The following is a 19,258-nucleotide window of genomic DNA, read 5'->3' on the forward strand; positions in this document are numbered from 1 at the left end:
CAAGAGAGGCTCTTGTCACATAGACTTCTCGTTTTGTTGAACCCATATAAAGCAACACACACATGGTTAGCGGCTCTAAAATCAATAATCCAGTTGTCAATTGATTCTTCCACTAATCAAGCTTCAACATCAAAGAGTTTTATACATTTTCCCTTTTCGACTAGATAATCCAACTACACTTTGCAATTTGATCTGAAGTTTCATTTCCTATTGGAGAATAAATATTTGATCTTTTCAAGATCTTTTAACTTCTTAGTCTTCTTCTTATCCACACAAGGTGGAACCGAAGACTTAGTCGGTTTCTCCTTTGCCTTAGCTTTCTGCTTCCCTTTAGAAGATGAGGGGCCCACAACTAAGTTTGCTTCAAGTTTCTCTTGGATCGACTTACCACCATTCAGCATGAACTCATAGGATTGCAATTCCTTCATGAGTTGAGTCAAGGTATACGCCTTGTTCCACAAGTTAAAAGTGGCCCTAAAGCTAATGAACTCATTCGTCAAGGATTTGAACATTATTTCAATCTGAGTGTTCACGTTTAGTTTAACCTCATTGCCCTCTTCTTCCATAAAGAATCCCGTAAGCCTAAGTATATGTTCTTTGACTAGAGTGTCGGGTTTCTGTTAAGAGTTCATGAAATTTGTAATAGCGAATTATCGAGCCAATGCAACTTGGCCTCCGAGCAGATCCTCTAAATTTGTCATGATCTTTTTGGTAATAAAAAAAATTCTCATATGCTTTTGTAGTCCACTACTCATACTCGCTAACATATAACATTGAGCAACCAAGTCATAATTTCTCAGCGATTTCTCGCTTTGGGCTAATCTTCAGGTGTGTAAGATTCATCGAGGACAAATTTGTGTTTTCCATAGCTGAAAACTTTCGGCAAGTTTTATTTTCATTCTCGAAATTTATCCCTATTCAATTTATTCTCAATAAGAATACTAATAAGATGAGTAAGAGACATATTTGAACAGAAAAATAATAAAGATTCACTAATTACTATCTTTGTGTTAAGCAAAAATTTTCATTTCAGCAACATATCAAGAATGTAGTATGATGCATGCATCTTTATTATAACATTGAAAAACATTTTTCCGTCGCTATCTCACACCCATCAATCATGTCGCCTGGGGGTCCCATGATTAACTAGTAAGAAAAAGGATTACATCCAATCAGTTTGTGAATCTTTATTTTCAAGACTCTACACGAACCAACAACCGTTTAACGTTTGACCATCATCTCTAGCTCAAATATCATTTCTTGAGAAACTATTTAATAAGATATGATATTGAGTAGCCATTGAATCAACACCCATCATTAACATGCTTTCATTTGTGAGTCATCTTGGGAAAATCTCACTGAAAGTCATGCATGACTAGTTGTCCTTAAAAGGAAATCTCATCCAGTGAACCCATATGATAAAGTTTACCTTGGCGTGTAGTCTGGGTAGGAACCGGCTTGAAACTTTATCATGCTATCACTTAAGTACCATCAATGGATGTTGTAGGTCTTGTTCAAGGACCTTCTCCCACTCAATATTTTAAAAATATGTAAGGTTTTTATCTTAGATTTCAAGAATGATTATACAATAGTGAAATTCTTACCTAATTTATATGAAATGCTTCCAATATATGCATGATACGATACGAAAATTTTATAATATTCACATTCATTTATTCATAAGAATCAATCAATCATAAAAATAAATAGTTTTGATTCTCAACAGTTTTTTTTTAAGAAAAAACCAAAAAAGTGAATGTGAACCGTGCACTGGGTAAGGTCCCAAGAAAGGGGGTGAGTCATATTTATTCACTTAAAAACCAAGTCTTTTCTTTCCAGAGCCAATCTTGGACATGCACCTTCTCATTACTACATTTTCACAGTAATTGAATAACCTAAAAAAGTGGATGAAATAATACAACACATGTATTTACTCATTACCAAACTTCTTATTTTTTAATCGATCAACTATAGATCATCTCATACATATATATCAAAATTATAATATAACATAATATAAACATTATAAACAATTATAAAACATATATATAAGGAGATGAGTAATTAAAATAAAATTGTTATCCAAGGTTTCCATGGTTCTATTTTTAGAAAATAAATGAACAACAAAAATTACACAAGTTTTCAGCACATGGCATTCATTGGGTCTTCAACTGCCATCACTCCATCTTCTCCTCGTCATGAACTCCTTTTGAAAAAGAACACATTTAAGTCATATGTCTGTTTCCAGCTAATAAGAATTCTATGATTTAAAAAAAAAGCCCTATATGGAGATTATAGTCCACGGTCTATTTCCTAAGAACCACAATATTGGCAAAAAATAAGAAATATATAATATCACATCTATTCTCATGTATAACTCAAAACATGCGTAAGATCTAAATAATGTTATTTCTATGTAATAGATTCTTTCAAGAAGAAGAGAAATCTATTTTTATTATCTGTTTATACTTATAGATAAAGCACAACTTGGCTCTGATACTAATTGTTTGAAAAACAAGTTTGAAAAATGCAATGAAAAGTAAGTTTAAAGGAAAAACCAGAGTTTTAATTTTTTTCAAAAAAGAAGCTCTGATACTTGGTTGTAATATCTAAAGTAATAAACATTTAATCAAAATTGTACCTTTTCAATTCGTTTAGAATGAACTCTTCGACCGAGTAGTCTTCTCTGTTATCCTCACATCTGCAAAGTGTAGGCTCGCTTCGAATCAGAATAATTTTCACAAAATTACTAGTGGGGCAATTTCATAATTTCTGTAAACTTTAAGGTCAACCTGTAAATAAGAAAAATATCTTTAGAATTTTTTTGAAATAATTTCTTTAGAGAAATTTCTCTTATAACTTTCTCTTGAATTCAAGTGTGTGTAAAATAATGATCCATGACTCTCTTCATATAGGGAGAGTTTAGAGAGTTTAACTATGATTAAACTTAACCACTTAATATTAAATTAATATAATACTTATCAAGATAAATATTAGGTTAAATTTAATATTAAATCTATTTAATTAATAGAATACTTATCTACAAAATAAATATCAAATTAAATTTAATATTAAGATAATCACTTTAATATTTAATTAATAAAATACTATTAAGAAAATATTAAATTAATTTTAATATTAAAACTATTAAAATATTATCATTTTTGGAATAGTTATTCTAAAATCAAATTATCCAATAGAATCCTAGTAGGAGTGTAGTTCTTCCACTGCTCAATGTCGGCACCGTTGTGTCTGGTGGTGCCATCGTAGTTGCAACACCCTCATGACACCCCAAGCTGGTTCGATCCAGTGATGGCCTAATCGGTCCGGTCCAACCACTGATTTGATCGTTGCCTCGATTTCACATATCAGGCTCGGTTCAACCAATTTTTGGGTTTGTCTTGGTTTTGGGTTCATGTGCCAAAATTTTTTTATCTCAAATCCAACTTTCAAGTTCAATTACGTATTTCGAAAATTTTTTGACTCGAAAATTAATATTCAAAAATATCATATTTATTTTTATTAATTTAATTTTATTTGATCAAAATCAATTTTCTCAAAAATCACTGGGATTTTTCAAATTAATTTTTTTGAAAAAAATTATTTAATAAAATTCTCTAGTTAAACAATTCTCACGATCGCCTAATTTAATTCCATAACGAATAAAATGACTCAATTAAATATTTTCCACAATTGTAGAATTTTCTTTTGATTTAAATGCAGTCCGGTCAAGCTTTTATTGAGCGAGCGGAGGGACTAATCGAATATATACATTTTGGCTCAAGTAATTGTAATTATGTCTAGAAGCATCGTTCCGATAATTCACGATTTATTTAATTATGGAGTTAGTCCACAATAAGTACCATGATTGAAAACTCCTTATTGTATATTATTTACGAAAGCAATTCATCCAACTGTTTTGTCCAATGACCTAATCATGTGTGTGTTACCTCATATGATATCCTTGATTCTTTTGAGTCAAATACGCTCACTCAATACAATGCTATTTTATCTCATTATCACCATTGTGTCTTCTTTAATGATTAATATGACCATCGTGAACAAATGACTGTGATAAATTTCTTGTTCGAGAATAAGCAACTCGTGACCATATTTCATATTTATCAATCCACACAATGCCAATGAGATGATATTGTTAACTCATTAATCGATCTATGATTTCCATTTTTACTAGTAAATCCATGCCATACACAAGTCATGTACCCAACATACTGACTATGGGCTCGATCATTTTTAGAGCATAAACCTCCACTTATATCAAAGCAGATAAGTTATATACTCATGGTCAGTGACTAACTCAGGATTCAGGTAAATCACATCTTAAACGTCATAAGTGAATTAATTCAAAAACAGATTCAGAATTAATTCATCTTGGGTCCAGTCCAATGTATCATTCTTTCAATGAATGCATCTATGTCTCTTCTCGTAGAGTTAACTGCTCCGATAGCTAAGACTAGTCATCTCCCTAATTGGCATTGTAGACAACATAAAAATCCTTCTAAGTATTTGAATAAAATAATCACTTTGATTCTTTTATGAGATTACAGACTCGTTTAGATTATCTACTGAAGTAAGTTTTCTTTCTCGCAATGTAAACATTCTTATAGTGTCACTTATCATCAATTTGAATATAGACAATCAATGAGCTAATATTTGTTTGTCACAATCTCACTATGCATGCAAAACACGAAATACAAAAATACAAAAGACATAATAGTGAAATGTGAAATTAACTTTATTTGTTTATTCATCATTCAAATACATTGAAAACAGTTCCATGTTTACTACAATATGGACATATTTCCCAACACGTTGTCCCGATGAGAAAAGACTTGTAATGTCACAATAAGATGAGGAACCCCCGTCATCTCGACGAGGCCAACATAGTAAGTGGCATCATGGCATCAAGTGGCCTAACGTTGTGACGTGACAAACTGTTTGGCGATGTCATGACGTGTAACGTTGATGTCACAACGTTAACCCTGTATTTTGGGACTTTACAATTTGGTCACTCTTTGACCTCGGGTTACTTGTGTAAGACCCGAAACTTATTTTGTATTGTATTAAATGTATGTTTTGGTTTAATTTAAGCATTAAATGGTATAAATTGACTATGATTGATTATAGTTGCTTCGGTAACGAATGTGGCGCCTTGTAGCTTGGACCCAACGATCGAGTTGGGTATGGGGTGTTACACTGTACTCTTTTCCTTTAATCAAGATTTTTTCCCACTAGGCTTTCCAAGTAAATTTTTTTAAGAAGACAACTTGTAATAGAAGATTGTGTAATCTTTTTCCTTCATTAGGTTTTTTCCCACATATGATTTTTCCTAATAAGATTTTAAAGAAACACATTTTATTATGGATATCTAGGGGAAGTGTTGCAAAATGGATGTCCATATAACTCCCATAACCCCTAAGAATTCATTTTCTTGTAACTCTTATAACTTTTAAATTTTTATATGGTACCTTAATTATCTTTATTATAGTTTTGTAACCTATGGTGATTGAGGCCCTATAAATAGAGAACATGTATAAGCTTTTAGGTATCCCCAAAATGAAAGTTGAATCATCCTTTCATTTTTCTAATTCTTCTCTTTTCTTATAATTCTCTTAGTTCATAATAAAGAAATATTTTTCCATTACAAAATCCTTTGAAATTTTTTAATATTTAAAAATACTATTTTACTCCAAAATATATCTCTTACGAATTATTATTATTTTTAACCATACTAAATTTTGAAAGAATATAAAAAATATTAGAAAGTACAAAAAAATGAGTATACCAAAAATTTGAAGAAGTATAAAAATTATGAGGATATACCAATTATTATAAAGAAATATAAAAATAATGAGAATATATCCATTCTTAGCTCTTAGCTTGTAACATGTTTAACTGGTAGAAACTTGTCATAATTTTTTAGGAAGTTTACAATGAACCCCAACTATAACCTTCATCAATTTTTTTTTAAAATAATGTGTAGTTTATATATAATATATATTTGATAGAATAATATTTGGTACACTAATGGTGCATAAGTTTTGTGCATTATTGGTGAATAATAACATGACACATCATCATTCAATTAAAATATATATAGAGGACTTGTAAATCAGTAAATAAATACTAATAGTTTTATTTAAATGTAATCGTAACTATTGTTAATATCATTAATAACTTTCAGATTTTGTATCATGGGTTTAAGGGTTTAAGGTTTTAGCGTTTATTTATAGTTAATTATTATTTAATTATGTTTAAATAAAATTATCTTATTTATTTATAGGTGTTAGAAATGTAAAGAAATATTTTTTTTGTTTTGGAAAATATTTTCGATTGAGGAAAATCCTTTAACTGTTGCAAAATATTAATCCTTTACTATTTTTGGAAATTGATACTGCTATTTTACCATTTTGCCCCTTTAGAAAACAATATAAATAACAGATCATTCTTCTTATTTTTAACAACAACAAGCAATCGTTTCTACCATAGCTCATATGTTTCTTTTAGAGCTTATGTTCTCTGGTTTTGATTCCTTTGTGAGAAGAGCAATACCAATTGTGTTCCACCTTCTTTACTCGGGTGTACAAATATTGAAGTACTATGTTAACCTTGTGGACCGACGTCCACTACACGGTTACATCAGTCAAGACAGATTTGCTTCTAAGGTAGTGGTTCTTCCATGACACAGTGATTCTTTGTTAATCTACGCTCAATTGAATTTTTTTTCCTATCAATGCTAACAGTTTTCATTTTGCAATAGTATATTTCTAACCATTTAGAAGCAACTCCTCAACTACCGTTTAAACATGTCTGTCACAATTAACAAGTTCATAACCGACTGCGACAATGAGGATGACATTTTGAACCAAATTCTTGGAGCCCACAGAAATGACCCTTACTGTTAGTTGAGCAAATAGCAGTCCATCGTCTTTTAATGCTCACTATAATGAGAGGAAAAATACATCGAACTCAGTCCGTTGACTAGCATATGCAGAACAATATGACATTTTGACTCCCAAGAAACTACACCAGCAAACAATGGAGGTAAAAAAGTATAATATTTTGGTGTTCTTTATTATTTTTCTTTCTATATTTTTTTGGATAAAACTGTAGTGATATATTGTGCTACTAAATTAAATTGGAGGGAGATTTTGTCTACGAGATTGGGTTTTAAGCGGGACCGTTTGTGACCCCTCCAAACTTTCTTGGGAATTGAACCTAATGTGGTTTTTTTTAGTACAATAATTTACTCTCTTTTACCCTATTCGCACAACAAGAGATATTAAAGCTGAAGGTTACTCAAAGTGTGCTCTATGGTTGTGTTTTGAACTGATCTTCCATATTAGAAAAGATTTCCTTGGGCGTATTGGAAGACTATGCTTGACACGGTGGATAATCTAAGAGTACCAACATCATCCATATGTTGAGACCAATGTTGGAAAACATGAGATTGGTAGTAGAGATCTTCGATGGCACGGATAATTTCGATATGTGGTAAAGTGAAATTCTAGATGCTCTATTTCAGAAAGGTCTTGGCATTGCCATTGATGAAAAGAAACTAGATGATATGGAAGTGAAGGATTGGAAGACTCTTAATCATTTTACATGTGGTATAATTAATAGCACGGATATGATAAACCAAGATAATATGTTAATTTAATATGAGCATACAAAAGGATTTGACTTTGGTAACCTTTTGAGAGGCGTTGATGATATCAACATTGGTGATAATTTTAAAGTAACTGATAACGATATGAATGATTCTAAAAAAGTTGCTCCTTTGAAATCACTAGGTTGGGCTAATGATTCTAATCCAAGTGAAAACATTATGCCTTGGCCTACTCCTACTAACAGGAAGATCTATATGGAGCAAGTGAAGTGTCCTCTTGAGGTAATCGAGTTTCAGGGCACCTGAGTACTGCAAGAGTATGCTTAAGTAGTGTTAGAACAATTCCAAGCTCCATTTGTATCTTCCAGTGGGCTAATTCGTTCAAGATGAACTTGAAAGGCCTAGCGAGATTGAGTGATTAGAGGACCACTCGAGATTGTGGCATGATAAGCCAATCTTGTATTTTGTGTTATGCTGGTCAACAGACCTATCGAGTCAAGCAAGTTAAAAGTAAGACTTGAGTTTAAGTCGAGATGGGTCAAAGGACCCTTAAGTTTGAGTTAGATGGAGGACTATTAGCGAATCGTTAGATCCTTGTGTTTTGGATAAGGCTTACAGTGCCCTTATCCATGATGCGCTACTAATTCATGAGATTTTTAGACCTAGTCCAAAGCATCATTAGGTTTTGAGCCAGAGCAGACTAGAGAATTATTGAGTCCGAGAGCTTGAACAAGAGAACAAGTGGGGGGATGTCTTGTTTAGGCAACCTATGATATTGTGTGAAGAAATGAGTGGCATGCTAGAGTTTGCGTGTATGAGCTTTAAAGTCCGAGATTGAGATTTAGATCGAACTAGTAAGGTGGTGCCACATGTGTTGTGGTTAGCTAAGATGGCCACAACAAATGGGGTGACCAAGGAGAGGCTGAAAAGGCCTAAGTTGAGGATGGCCAATGTGTTTGAATTTCCCATGTTGAGAACCTTAGTGTTGGTGCCTCAAAGGGCAGTTGGCATAAACCACATCCACAGGGACGCATTCACTAGAATGTCGCAAGAATGCAGTTGGTGCCAGATCTAGAGGGATGTAGTTTTGAATATCAAAGACATGGAAATATTTTTTTGGCAATGGGTTATTCCATTAAGGTTCCTCAAGTTTGTAATTTGATGATTATATGTTGTTGAGTTGAGTCCAAGTGTTCAGTAGAGGAATGAGCATAGACGAGACTACACCAGTGATTGAGATGAAACCAAGTTCGAGTTTATGTCTGATGTGCATTGAATGGATCATAACCTCATGCCTTGAAGGCCTAAGATGGAATTAAAAATGAAATGTCAACTCGATGCAACAAGGTTCCTAAAGGTGTGGCTCTATGTCAATAAGGGCATCGACATAGTAAGTGGGGGAAAGTGTCATAGTCCATAAGTTTCTATGCTAGTTATCAAGACTGAGCTTTCCCCAAATGGTCTTGAGTGAAGTTAAAGTAAGTGATCATTGACTTTAGTCCTTTTAGTGATTAAGAAATATAACTCTTGACTGGGTCGGGCAAGAGGCTGAATGGCTTAGGAATCTACTTGTAAGAATTCCTTTATGGGAGAATGAAGTACTTGATTTAAAGTACATGAGGTCAGAAAGGAGCCTAGCTGATCCACTAAACAAAAGGTTAAGTAGGAAAAAAGTCATTGATTCATTGAAGGGGATGGGTTGTAAGCCCAGTGGTCGAGGAATTTATGGTGGATATCCAACTTAGTTTTGAAGTTCAATGTGGTTAGATGAAACCATGAAAAGACTCATAGTGTACATTTTACCTATCCCTATGGCGAATAATGCACATGAATAAGGTTAATTTCTTACTTTTAATGAATCCATATCCCAAAGTTTGGGTGGTCCTATTGAGACGGACTTGATGAATTTACCGACATATGAGGTTGTAACACCCCGAACCCGAGACCATCGCCGGTGTCGGACACGAGGGGTTAGCAAGCCAAGTTCACTTGTTTTGCCCATCCATTGGACATTTCCAGTCAGGCTGGCCATTACTTGTAAAAAGGGGAAATTTGACATGCAAGTCCATTATTTTGCATGCATGCTTTAATTAGTCATCACCCCTTTCCCTATCGTATTTTCAAAGTTCACTACTAAGTCCTTTCTAGTGGAATTCACCTTTATAACACTAAATCAATCATCAAAAAATGTCATACATGAATACACACATATTATAGGCATCGAAATAAATTTTAAATTATTGTTATGCCTCGGTTTTGTGGTCCCGAAACCACATTCGGCTAAGGTCTATTTTGGGTGTCACAACTCTCCCCTCTTAAGAAATTTTCGTCCCGAAAATCTTACCGTAAATAGGTTTGGATATCGCTCTTTCATAGAGTTCTCGGTCTCCCAAGTAGCTTCTTCTATCCCGTGCTTGAGCCATAACACTTTCACTAGCGGAACCCGCTTGTTTCGCAACTCTTTCACTTCTCGTGATAGGATACGAATCGGTTCTTCCTCATAACTCATATTAGCTTGAATTTCAATTTCTGATGGACTAATCACGTGCGATGGATCGGATCTATAGCGTCGAAGCATCGAAACGTGAAAGACATCGTGAACCTTTTGAGTTCGGGGGCAAAATCAAGCGATATGCCACCGGACCGACTCGCTCGATATCTCATATGGCCCAATGAACCTCGGGCTCAACTTGCCCTTACGGTAGAACACGAGTATCCTTTTCCAAGGCGATACCTTGAGAAACACTTTATCACCCACGATACTCGATATCCTTACGCTTTAGATCCGCGTCGACTTCGACGATCGGAGGCTATCTTGAGACTTTCACGGATTACTTTCACTTTCGCTCAAAGATCCCTAATCAAATCCACCGAAAATCTTGCTTTCACCGAGCTCGGTCCAAAACAATGGTGTACGGCATTTACGACCGTACAAGGCCTCGTAGGGTGCCATCTTAATACTTGATTGAAAGTGTTGTTGTGTTTAATTCAATCAACGGCAAATACCGTTCATGCCGCTTCCCATGAACCACTAAACTCGAGGACGCAACATCTTAACATATCCTCAAGTATCTGAATTATCCGCTCGGATTGACCATCGGTTTGGGGTGAAAGGCGGTGCTGAAATGCAACTTGGTACCCAAAGCTTCTTGCAACTTTTTCCAAAATCGCGAGGTAAATCTCGGATCTCTATCCGACACGATGGAAATAGGCACCCGTGTAATCTCACAACTCGAGAAACGTACAATTCGGCTAGTTTGTCCATTGAAAAATCATGCGTATGGGGATAAAGTGGGCGACTTAGTCAATCGATCTACCACGGCCCAAACCGCATCCTTCTTACTTGCGACAATGGCGGTCCGGATACAAAGTCCATTGTGACTCGATCCCATTTCCACTCGGGTATCGTGATTGGTCAAGTAATCTCAAGGCACCGATGTTCCGCTTTCACTTGTTGACATATTAAACATCTCAAACAAAGTCGGAGATGTCTCGCTTCATACCATGCCACCAAAACCGACGTTTCAAATCATTGTACATCTTCGTACTCCCCGGGTGGATTGCCATTCGGCTACAATGGGCTTCATTCAAAATTATCGAAATGAGTTCCAAATTCTTTGGGACACACAGACGACTTTTTAACCTCAAACAATCGTCATCGTCGATTTGAAACTCCGGGTCCTTGTTCGGAACACACGCAGCCCGTTTTGCAACCAACTCGTCGTCGACTTTCTGAGCTTCTCGAATTTGGTGTGTCAATAATGGTTTGGCTTTCAATTCAGCCACTAACACACTGTCGGATCGGACAGACAAGTGCACATTCATCGCTCGTAAAGTGAATAACGATTTACGACTCAAGGCATCCGCAACCACATTCGCCTTTCCCGGGTGATAGTCAATGATCAGCTCATAATCCTTTAACAGCTCGAGCCAACGTCTTTGTCGCAGATTTAAGTCTCTTTGGGTCATCAAATATTTGAGACTTTTGTGATCCGAGTATACATGGCACCTTTCACCAAATAAGTAATGTCGCCAAATCTTTAAGGCGAATACGATGGCGGCCAGCTCGAGATCATGAGTCGGATAATTTTCTCATGTGGCTTTAATTGCCTCGACGCATAGGCCACAACTCGACCTTCTTGCATTAATACGCAACCTAACCCAAGTAGAGAGGCGTCGCTATAGATGACAAACTCCTTGGGACTCGGGTTGCACTAGAATTGGGGCTTCATCAAATAAGTTTTCAGTTGATCGAAACCTTTTGGCATTTCTCCGTCCATTCGAACTTAACGTCCTTTTGGAGTAGCCGTCATCGGCGTGGCTATCGTTGAGAAGCCTTTACAAATCGTCGGTAATAACCGCAAGCCCCAAAAGCTCGAACCTCGAGAATATTTCTGAGGCTTCCAATTAAGTATGGCTGAAATTTTATTCGGTCGACTCGAATACCGTCAGATACCACATGACCCAAGAAGCTAACCTCTCTTAACCGAACTCACACTTGCTGAACTTAGCATATAATTGCTTGTCCCAGTAAAATTTGCAGCACTAACGCAGTGTTCAAGATGTTCGGTCTCGTTTCTTGAATAGACCAAGATGTCATCAATGAACACGACTACTTAATCGATCCAAATATGGTCTAAAGATCCGATTCATTAAATCCATAAATACCGCAGGGCATTAGTGAGCCCAAACGGCATCACTAGGAACTCATAGTGACCATATCTCGCTCAAGGCGGTCTTGGGCACGTCCGAATCTCGGATTCGCAATTGATAGTAGCCCGATCTCAAATCTATTTTCGAGAACACCGAGGCTCCTTCAGTTGATCGAACAAGTCGTCAATACGTGGCAACGGATATTTGTTCTTTATCGTCGCTTTATTGTCGACGATAGTCGATCTACAATCGCATGGTTCCATCCTTCTTCTTCACGAACAACACCGCGCACCCAAGGCGAAAAACTCGGGCGAGCAAAACCTCTATCCACCAATTCTTGCAACCGAGCTTTCAACTCCTTTAATTCGTTGGTGCCATACGATACGGAGCTATCGAAATTGAGTGGTACCGGTACCAATTCGATGCCAAATTCTATTTCCGAGCAGTGGTAAACCCGGCAATTCTTCTGGAAAACATCCGGTATTCACAAACCACGGCACAGATTCGGGTTTCTTCTCGATTCCTTGTCATCGAACACGACGCAAGGTACGCTTCGCACCTTTTCTTACATATTTCGGGCCAACATCGCGATATTACGGTGGCAACCCTTTAAGTCCGTGGACTCAACCCGAATTATTTCATTATTCGCGCACCTCAAATCGATAGTCTTGCTCTTGCAATTTACAACCGCATCGTGCATGGTCAACCAATCCAAACCAAGAATAACATCGAACTCATCGAACGGCAAAAGCATCAAGTCCATTGGAAAACAAGAACCTCGGAACACTAGGGGACTTTTCTTGCACACTTTGTTGACAAGCACGTAATGACCCAAGGGTTTGACACCGAATTACAAACTCGAGAGACTCAATGGGCAAAGTCTTACTGGATACTAAGGTTTCACATATATATGAATGAGTAGAACCAGGATCAATCAAAGCAATCACATTTGTATTGAAAAGAGTGAAAGTACCGGTAATAACATCTGGAGAGGCAGCATCCTCGCGTGCGCATATGGCATAAGTCCTAGCAGGAGCACGAGCCTCAGATCTGATGGTAGCATCTCTAGATCCTCTCTGACCGCCACTAACATTGCCCATATTTCTAGGTGGCCTACCTCGAGCAGTGGTAGCACCCGGGTTTGCACTCTGACTTACATTCTGTTCATGCATCCTCGGGCAATCCTTCATAAAGTGGTCGGCCGATCCACACTTATAGCAGGAGCGATCACGAAACCAACAGCTCCCGAATGCCATTTGCCACAATGTGGACACTCCGCCTCTCTCGCGATCATTTCCACCACCGGCGATCGAGGTGACTCGTGTGGTCACGGGGTCGATCGCGTCCTCGTCTAGAAAAGCCCAAACGCCTCTAGACCGGCTCGCATCATCTCGAAATCTCTTGATGCTTGTTGAAGAGACTTTCCGAGGACCTCTTCGAATTCTCCGGTTCCCACATCACTTTTTGTTTCTCCTTTCTAAGCTCTTGACTTTACAAGCTCGCTCAACAAGTACTACGAACTCTCGTATCTCGAGAATGCCAACAAACATCCTTATATCATCATTCAGCCCATCCTCGGCGTTTACACATAATAGCTTCGGACGAAATGCATTCTCGCAGCGTCTGGCTAAGCCTCACAAACTTTCGTTCGTAGTCGATAATCGGACATAGAACCTTGCTTAAGATCAAGAAATTCCCTCCACTTTTGGTCGATGAATCTCGATGATATACTTTTTTCGAACTCGGTTTGAAAGAATTCCCAAGTCACTTGCTCTCTAGGCACCACAGTCGAGTACTCCACCAATAGTAGGCGGACTCGCGTAGCAAGGAGATGGTACACTTTAAGCACTCATCGGGTGTACAGGATAGCTCATCAAGCACCCGGATAGTGTTATCTAACCAAAATTCAGCTCGCTTCGGCATCATCATCATCCGTAGCCTTAAATTCATGGCCCCATGTTTTCAATCCTATCGATGGGGCTTACTTGACCTTATTTGGTCATCCACCGGAGGTATTGTAGGGCGGGGTTGCATTTGTCGGGAATGGAGGTTGTGGAACAGCCGTGTTGGTTCGAATGTATTGATTAAACCATTCGTTCATCACACTATAAAAGGCTTGCCTAGCCTCGTCATTAGGATTGTTGGCCATAGGTTGAGAGTCCGCGTATTGTCCCTTGCGCGGAGCAGCGCCACACTCTCCACATATCGCTATCGCTTCGGTTGGGATCGGGATCCATTGCTATAAACAAACACAAAGTCAAATTGTCGAAATCACCACACTATCGATTCATCATTTAATGGCATGTATAGCTAGACCCCAAACACATCACGGTAGTCCTAGAATCGACTAAACTCGCTCGATACCAATAAAATTGTAACACCCGAACCCGAGACCATCGCGGTTGTCGGACACGAGGGTTAGCAAGCCAAGTTCACTTGTTTTGCCCATCCATTGGACATTTCGGTCAGTGGCCATTACTTGTAAAGGGGAATTTGACATGCAAGTCCATTATTTTGCATGCATGCTTTAATTAGTCATCACCCCTTTCCCTATCGTATTTTCAAAGTTCACTACTAAGTCCTTTCTAGTGGAATTCACCTTTATAACACTAAATCAATCATCAAAAAATGTCATACATGAATACACACATATTATAGGCATCGAAATAAATTTTAAATTATTGTTATGCCTCGGTTTTGTGGTCCCGAAACCATATTCCGGCTAAGGTCTATTTTGGGCTGTCACAGAGGTTAAGTTTCTTACTCTTAATGAGTTCATATCCCAGAGTTTCTGTGGTCCTATTGCGACAGATTTGATGAACTCATCGAACTTAAATTTGAAAGGATGAACTTAACAAATGCTCTTAATGATTTCATAATTCTAATTCGAGTAGTCTATATTGAGATAGACTTGATGAAATCACTTACGTAAGTGTGAAATCACCTTCTATGAAAGACATTGGGTAGTCTTTCTAGAGCACTTACTAGTAACTTGAGGTATATTGGCTAAACTTGTTGATCTATCACGGAACATCAATTGGATCTGAGATTAGTCGTGTGTCATGAGTTAAACCCTATATTAACAAGTTCAAGATTTGTTCACTGGTTAAAGAGAAGAATCATTTATTTCACTACGTACTAGTTCAAATCCATAAGATACTAATACTTAAGTGACTAATTTTGTTGTTGCTCTTCTCACGTTTTACTTTTTCTCATGTTTACAAAATTTTCAATTCCTTTGCATTAGTGGGGGAATGTTGGTAATGCAAAGAAATACTTTTCTTTGGTTTTTCAGAATATTTTCTATTGAAGAAAATCTTATTACTATTTTAGAATATTTTCGATTGAGGTAAAATCTCTTGCTGTTGCAAAATATTAATCATCTACTATTTTTTGAAACTAACACTATTATTTTACCATTTTACCCCATTAGAAAACAGAACAAATATCAGGTCATTCTTCTTATTTTTAACAACAACAAGCAATTTTTTCTCCCACAGCTCGTCTGTTTCTTTCAGATATTTTGTTTTTCGGTTACGATTTTTTTTGTGAGAAGAGTAATACCAGTTGTGTCCTACCTTCTTTATTTAGGTGTACGAATATTGAAATACTACGTTAACCTTATGGGGTGATGTCCGCTACATGATTACACTTATCAGAACGAATTTGCTTCTAATGCAGTGATTCTTTCACGGTACAATAGTTTTTTTTTAATTATTTATGCTCAATTGATTTTTTCTATCCGTGCTAACAATTTTCGCTTTGTAATAGTATATTTTTAACCATAGATCTTTCATTATTTTTATTTTATTTAATGACGATGTATTATTGTATAACTTTATCTACGGAAATTTCATCCTATAGGTGATAAAATTTTAAATAATTGGTGTAGATAAGAGAGTTTCATTCTTTTATTATAAATAAACCACGAAATCATGCACAGAACATGAACTACTGTCGAAAGTTATGCTCATTCAAAGCCTTATCCCAAGATTGAGGGGAATTTATTTCTTTTAAAATGAACCAGAATTTCACCCCTTTTTTCCGACATTTAATAATAGGATTAAACAGCTTTCTAAAATAAAAAAAAAAGGAATAAGGAAACTGTATTATCAGGCTAGTGCAGAGAAGAACAATGTCAAGAGAAGACAATGTCATGAATCGACATTACTTCGCCGATGGGAGAAAGCTTTCCCTCGTCGCAATCGCCGGCCTTATTGCCGGAGTGATACTTATCTTGAGCTTCAGAAAACCCGGCGATTACTCCCTCCTGTGCTCTCTCGCCAAGTTTAGAGCTCAACCCATCCATGAAGGTGAATTCTCCGACATGGAAACCCAACTTCAAGCCATAGTCCACTACGCCACCTCAAAAATCGTACCGCAACAAAACTACGGCGAGATCTCCATTACATTCGACGTCCTCAAAAAACGCGCACCTTGCAATTTTCTCGTCTTTGGCCTCGGCTACGATTCCCTCATGTGGAATTCTCTGAATCCCCACGGCAAAACGACGTTCATTGAAGAGGATCCCAAATGGGTCGAAATCGTGCTCAAAACCGCCCCCGAGCTCCATGCCTACCCCGTCAAATACCGTACGGAGCTAAAAGAAGCCGACGATTTGCTCTCCCATTACCGGTCGGAACCCAGCTGTTTTCCGTCGAAAGCTTACTTACGCGGTAACGACCAGTGTAGGCTTGCCTTGACGGGGTTTCCCGATGAGTTTTACGATACGGAATGGGATTTAATAATGATCGATGCGCCGCGTGGGTATTTCCCGGAGGCACCGGGTAGGATGGCAGCAATATTCTCGGCTGCCGTTATGGCGAGGAACAGGAAAGGATCCGGCGTGACGCACGTGTTCTTGCACGATATTGATCGGAGGGTGGAGAAGCTTTTCGCGAACGAGTTTTTGTGCAAAAAGTACTTGGTTAAAGCCTTTGGGAGGCTCTGGCATTTCGAGATTCCGTCCGCCGTTAACATGACCACCCACGACGGTTCTGGTTTTTGCTAAAATGCACTCTTCCATTACGGCGGTGCTCGTTTTTGCTAAAGTACACCCCTACATGTCATTGTTATAAGGTTTTTTTAGGTACATGCGAAAATGTAAAAAATAGCAGCTATGGAGCTGTTAAATTTTACGTTAGACAATTCCATTCATAAGTAATTTTGTTTGGTTTTTGACACATTTCGTATACTAATATCATCCCTCAACAAGAAGTTCTAGTATATTTTCCTTTGCATATCTTTACCTGTCTTAACAAAGTCTCAAACATCTTAAATAAATAAATAAACAAACCAAACATCTTTAAACAAAATTTAAACAGCTGAAAGATTAAATAGAAATACCTCCAACTATTGTTTGAATCAAATGTCAAAATTCAGACCTTGTAGCACCGCTTGTCAAGTGCGGCAAAGACCCGATGAGGACATTGTATTTAGCTATACAAAAACACGAAAATTGGAAAACACAAAAACGCCAAAGTCTTCTAAGCACTTGACATCATGCCTCAACACTTTAGCCCAATTTTCTTAATGAATAAATCCAATGTTCATTCTAGGTTCAAACTTTAGTGATATTTCTCGAAACAATCAAATTAATGTGTGCACAAAATAAGAGAAACATCAAACTTAACAAAGTTTCATTATAATTGTTCTTACAACAAAAATTTACAAGGCAGGAACAAGTCCCATAGTGACATCATGATCCTTAAATTTGTGTGGTGGCATGCCTTTAGTCAAAGGATCAACTAACATCTGTTCAATGTTAATATACTTAATGACCACTTTCTTTTCTTTAACACTTTTTCTTATGGATAAATACTTAATGCCAATACGTTTGCTTCAACTTCCACCTTTTTTTTTTGTTTTTAGCCATAAAGAAAGCAACTAAATTGTCACAATATATCATCAACGACTTAGAAATCAAATCCACAAGTTTAAGCCCAGAAATAAAACTCTTCAACCATACTCCATGTGAGGTAGCCTCAAAACATGAAACGAACTCAACTTCCATAGTGGAAGTAGTAGTTAAAGTCTACTTCACGCTCCTTCAAGATATAGCTCCACTAGCAAACATAAATATGTAACCTGATGTTGATTTACATGAATCAACACAACCGACAAAGTCTGAATTGGGGTAGCCAATCACTTCCAAATTGTCTGATTGTTTGTACGTAAGCATGTAGTCATTTGTCCCTTTAAGATATCTTAAAACTTTATTTGCAACTCTACAATGTTCAATACCTGGATTACTCTGATATCTTCCCAACATTCCAATTGCAAATGCAATGTTAGGTTTTGTGTAGATGTAACATCCTGATTTTGGGTCTAGTCGGAATAGTAGTTTTGAGACCACAAATCCGAAGTAGAAATATTTGTTTTATGATTGTTTTGAGGTCCATGAAATGTTTGCATGATTGTGTGAAAGTTTCATGAAGAGATTTTATTGATAAAGTGTCCAATTTGACATTTATGAGTAAATTGCAAAAGTTGCAAAATGTGAGTTTTAGAAGCTTTAAGCATGAAATTGCCATGGATTATTAATTAGAGGTCCTTAAATATAAATTTTCCCAATTTCTAATTTTATGGACAAAAATGGGCATGCATGGATAAAATTTGAAAGTTCAGTAAAAAGGGCATTTTGGTCATTTGGTTAATAAAAGAATAAAAAGGGAAAAATAAGTCAAAATTGATGTCCATCTTCATGTGTGCTGAAATTTCCATGGTCATCATATCTAGGGTTTCTCCAACTTTCAAGCTTAATAGTAAGTGTATCCTAGCCCCGTTTTTAATGTTCTTTGCATTTTTGAAATTGTCATCAACCGATCTAGCTATTTCTACCATTATTTTGAGCTAGGGTTCATGTTCAAAAACTTACCCATGTGTGACATACATATATTTTGATGTTTAATGGAGGAATATGAAAGTTTGCTGTGTGATAAACATCTTTTACTAAGTGGTTTTTCATGAAAACAC

At 36.8% G+C, this 19,258-nt stretch overlaps 1 protein-coding gene across 1 annotated transcript; it reads left to right on the plus strand.

Annotated features, from left to right (window-relative positions):
• Positions 1 to 16,354: 16,354 nt before the first annotated feature.
• LOC108458820 (probable methyltransferase At1g27930) lies at positions 16,355 to 17,509 on the plus strand. Its single transcript, XM_017758216.2, has one exon. It carries the CDS (start codon positions 16,419 to 16,421, stop codon positions 17,292 to 17,294), a length of 876 nt encoding a protein of 291 aa, XP_017613705.1. The 5' UTR covers positions 16,355 to 16,418; the 3' UTR covers positions 17,295 to 17,509.
• Positions 17,510 to 19,258: the final 1,749 nt, after the last annotated feature.

This window comes from Gossypium arboreum, chromosome 2, assembly GCF_025698485.1.
Source record: "Gossypium arboreum isolate Shixiya-1 chromosome 2, ASM2569848v2, whole genome shotgun sequence".
In the NCBI taxonomy this organism is placed as follows: domain Eukaryota; kingdom Viridiplantae; phylum Streptophyta; class Magnoliopsida; order Malvales; family Malvaceae; genus Gossypium; species Gossypium arboreum.

Bases quoted from the DNA above. Each gene is read 5' to 3' on its own strand.
- LOC108458820 (XM_017758216.2), top strand. From the start codon at position 16,419: ATGTCAAGAGAAGACAATGTCATGAATCGACATTACTTCGCCGATGGG.